At 40.5% G+C, this 3,406-nt stretch overlaps 1 protein-coding gene across 1 annotated transcript; it reads left to right on the plus strand.

Annotated features, from left to right (window-relative positions):
- Positions 1 to 1,372: 1,372 nt before the first annotated feature.
- On the plus strand, positions 1,373 to 1,579 carry SARC_13593 (hypothetical protein; the record flags this gene model as incomplete). The annotated part of the gene is made up of 1 exon (XM_014292276.1): positions 1,373 to 1,579. A coding segment is annotated over one exon (207 nt), but the record flags the coding sequence as incomplete, so codon positions are not given.
- Positions 1,580 to 3,406: the final 1,827 nt, after the last annotated feature.

Here is a 3,406-nt window from a genome sequence, read left to right on the forward strand (position 1 = left end):
TGTATATATATATATGTGTGTGTGTTTGTGTGTATATATAGAGATAAACATATATATATATGTGTGTGTAATATATATATATATGTATGTTTGTATGTAAGTATGTGTATTGTTATTTTACTATATTGTTACTCTATACATTTTGTATTATTATAGTATATTTTATTATATTATTATGTTATTATATTTATTTATACTATATTATTGTTATATTGTGATATTGTTATTTTATTATATAATTTTATTATTATTACTACTCCCTTATCTCAACAGTCGAATTCTTTATGTTTGAACACTTTTGTATGTTTATAACGTGATATGTGTTGGCCTCGGTATGACCACGCGTGAACGCTCTTGGTGGTTTATGCGTTTGATGTTTATGTACGAGTTAAACCATACGCATGCTTAACGCAACGTTGCTCCCGTATCCAATTTACATATTCACGGAGTCCCAATTCTTACTTGGCCGACATTGCTAGCTGAGTTGAAACTTCGGTCGACAATGTGCTAGTTGGTTGCAAACTCTGTTGCAAAACTGTCCTGTCATCGTGAATTCGGCAACTAAATCTGTCGCAAATCCATATGTGTTCCCGATTCCGGTCACCTCCAGAGCTCGAGCAATACGGAGTACCTCAACTCAACGCCACTGAAGCTGTAACAATATTCTGGGACGCCGCACAGGGATATGACCTGACCACCGTCCAAGAGATGGCATATTCGTACCTAGCTGTCGCCTACTACGAAGGCAGAGGTAATTGACACGTATATGTTTATGCAGATTTGATAGGTTTGTGTTTAGTTCAACATGTGTAGAGGTGTGCTCATGCGGATTGCACGTGCGCAACTAAAGAAAATGGCATGTTAAAAGCCGGGAATATGGCCTATCCTTATCTGGTTGTCGCTTCCTATGAAGGCAGAGGTAAGATATATATGCATGTTTATATACGTATGATAGGTTTGTGTTTAGTTCTACACATGTGGATGTATGTTCGTGTGATTGTACGTGCACAACAAAGGAAAAAGGACCTGTTAACCGTCAAGTAGATGGCCTATGTATGTCTATCTGCCGCTTCCTGCGAAGGCAGAGGTGAATGGCATGTTTAAATATGTAGAGTATAGTTCAACACATGTACATTGATCTTCCTGTGATGATACGCGTGCAAACATAGAGAAGTGGGCATATCGACGTCAGGGAGTGGGTATATTCGAGTTGTCTGCCGCATGCTACGTGGATAGAGGCAGTCGATACGCAATGTTTTTTACCTTTCTGTGACCATATACCACATGGCAAAAATCTAACCACAAACCACACACTCCCCTCATTCCACTCATTCCACTCACTTCGCTACTGTACTGACTGGCTGGGTGTTAGGTGTGCCGAGGAACTACACCACCGCCTTTGAATTGGCTGATGTCGCGTCCCAAACCACTGAGGCGCACACGGTGACCGCAATGATCGTCCTGGGCAATATATACCGGCGGGGGTTAGGAGGGGTAGAAGTGGACCCTCAGAAGGCCTTTGGCTATTTTGACGCGGCGGCTAAGTATGCAGCACCTTTGGCGTTGCTGTCGATGGCTGGTATGAAATATTAAAACCAGTTTATTTAACTCTATATACGTATACATGCAGCTGTATGTACCTGTTTGTGCTGGTTTTTCGAACTTTGTACACTCCAAATGTATCGGTGTCCATATGCTTGTCAATATGGTGTGAGTGGCAAGCGACGCTCAGAAGGCGTTTGGCTATTTTGACGCGGCGGCGAAGTATGCAGTGCCTTTGGCGTTGCTGTCGATGGCTGGTGTGACATATTTATACTGTTTTATTAAACCTTATACACGTACAGAGGTTATTAAAGCGAGCTGTATATACCTATTTATACTACATCATCGAGCATTGTTCACCACAAATGGAACAGTATTCAAATACTTGTTAATATAGTGCAAGCGGCAAACGACGCTCAGAAGGCCTTTGGCTATTTTGACGCGGCGTCGAAGTGTGCGGCACCTATGGCTTTACAGTCGATGGCTGACATGACCTATTTTAGGCTATTTCATCGATATTGATCTATATATACTTATATTGTATCAGTATTTATTATCTTTGTAACAGTTTTTATTATCTTTGATGGTTAGGCTATGTCATCCATATTGAGCTTTATATACTTATATTGTAACCGTATTTATTATCCTTGATGGTGCTGGCCTACATGTGTGCCACTGTGGTAGTTGTGAGAGCATCCTACTGAACTATACTAACGCAGCCCTTTCTTATAACAGACATGCTTTATACAAAGGAAGTCAGTCGGAATGTCGTGCAAGTGGAGACAACTGACCTGGATGAGATGCGCACGAATACGCTAATCAGCACAAGCGCCGATGATAGAGTGATAGCCCTCGAGACCGCGCTGCAGATTCTGGAGCAATACTATTACCCGTCCGAAATACAGTACGTGTGAACTGAACCTATGCAAATGGCAATGTGAACTATGTAGATAAAGAGAGTAATGGCAATGTGAACTGTGTAGATATAGCAAGTAATGGCAATGTGAACTGTGTAGATAAAGAAAGTAATGGAAATGAAACTGTGTAGATAAAGCAAGTAACGGCAATGTGAACTTTGTAGATAAAGTAAGTAATGGCAATGTGAACTGTGTAGATAAAGCAAATAATGGCAATGTCAACTGTGTAGATAAAGCAAGTAATGGCAATGTGAACTGTGTAGAAAAAGCAAGTAATGGCAATGTGAACTGTGTAGATAAAGCAAGTAATGGCAATGAAACTGGGTAGATATAGCAAGTAATGGCAATGTGAACCGTGTTGATAAAGCAAGTATTGGCAAGGTGAACTGTGTAGATAAAGCAAGCAATGGCAATGAAACTGGGTAGATAAAGCAAGTAGTGGCAATGTGAACCGTGTAGCTAAAGCAAGCAATGACAATGTGAACTGTGTAGATAAAGCAAGTAATGACAATGTGAGCTGTGTAGATAGAGCAAGTATTGGCAATGTGAGCTGTGTAGATAAAGCAAATGCGGTGTACAATGCCACTACACTATGAACTCAACTCAGAGACTTTCATTTCGAACTGTATCGACAAAGGTACTGTGATGTCTCATCTCAGTGTCCCCTACGTAGTTGCTGCACTGTGCATTTGTTCAACGGATTGGGATCCTCGTGAGCAACGTATTATGTGTGTGAAGATATTTTCCGAAAACATATTTGTGCAGAAATATGTATCCTGCACTGCTGTTGGGTCAGTTGATGGGTAGTTGTGTGCACTGTAATAGGTAAGAGCACTTATTTTCCGTAGGAAGGTGAACTCTGTTGTGCACCTACATATTTAATTGGACGTATACTAAAGAGCTCGATCAACTGACATGTGCGAGATTTTATTCTATATAGGCTTAGT

Source organism: Sphaeroforma arctica (genome assembly GCF_001186125.1).
Source record: "Sphaeroforma arctica JP610 unplaced genomic scaffold supercont1.3480, whole genome shotgun sequence".
Classification (NCBI taxonomy): Eukaryota; class Ichthyosporea; order Ichthyophonida; genus Sphaeroforma; species Sphaeroforma arctica.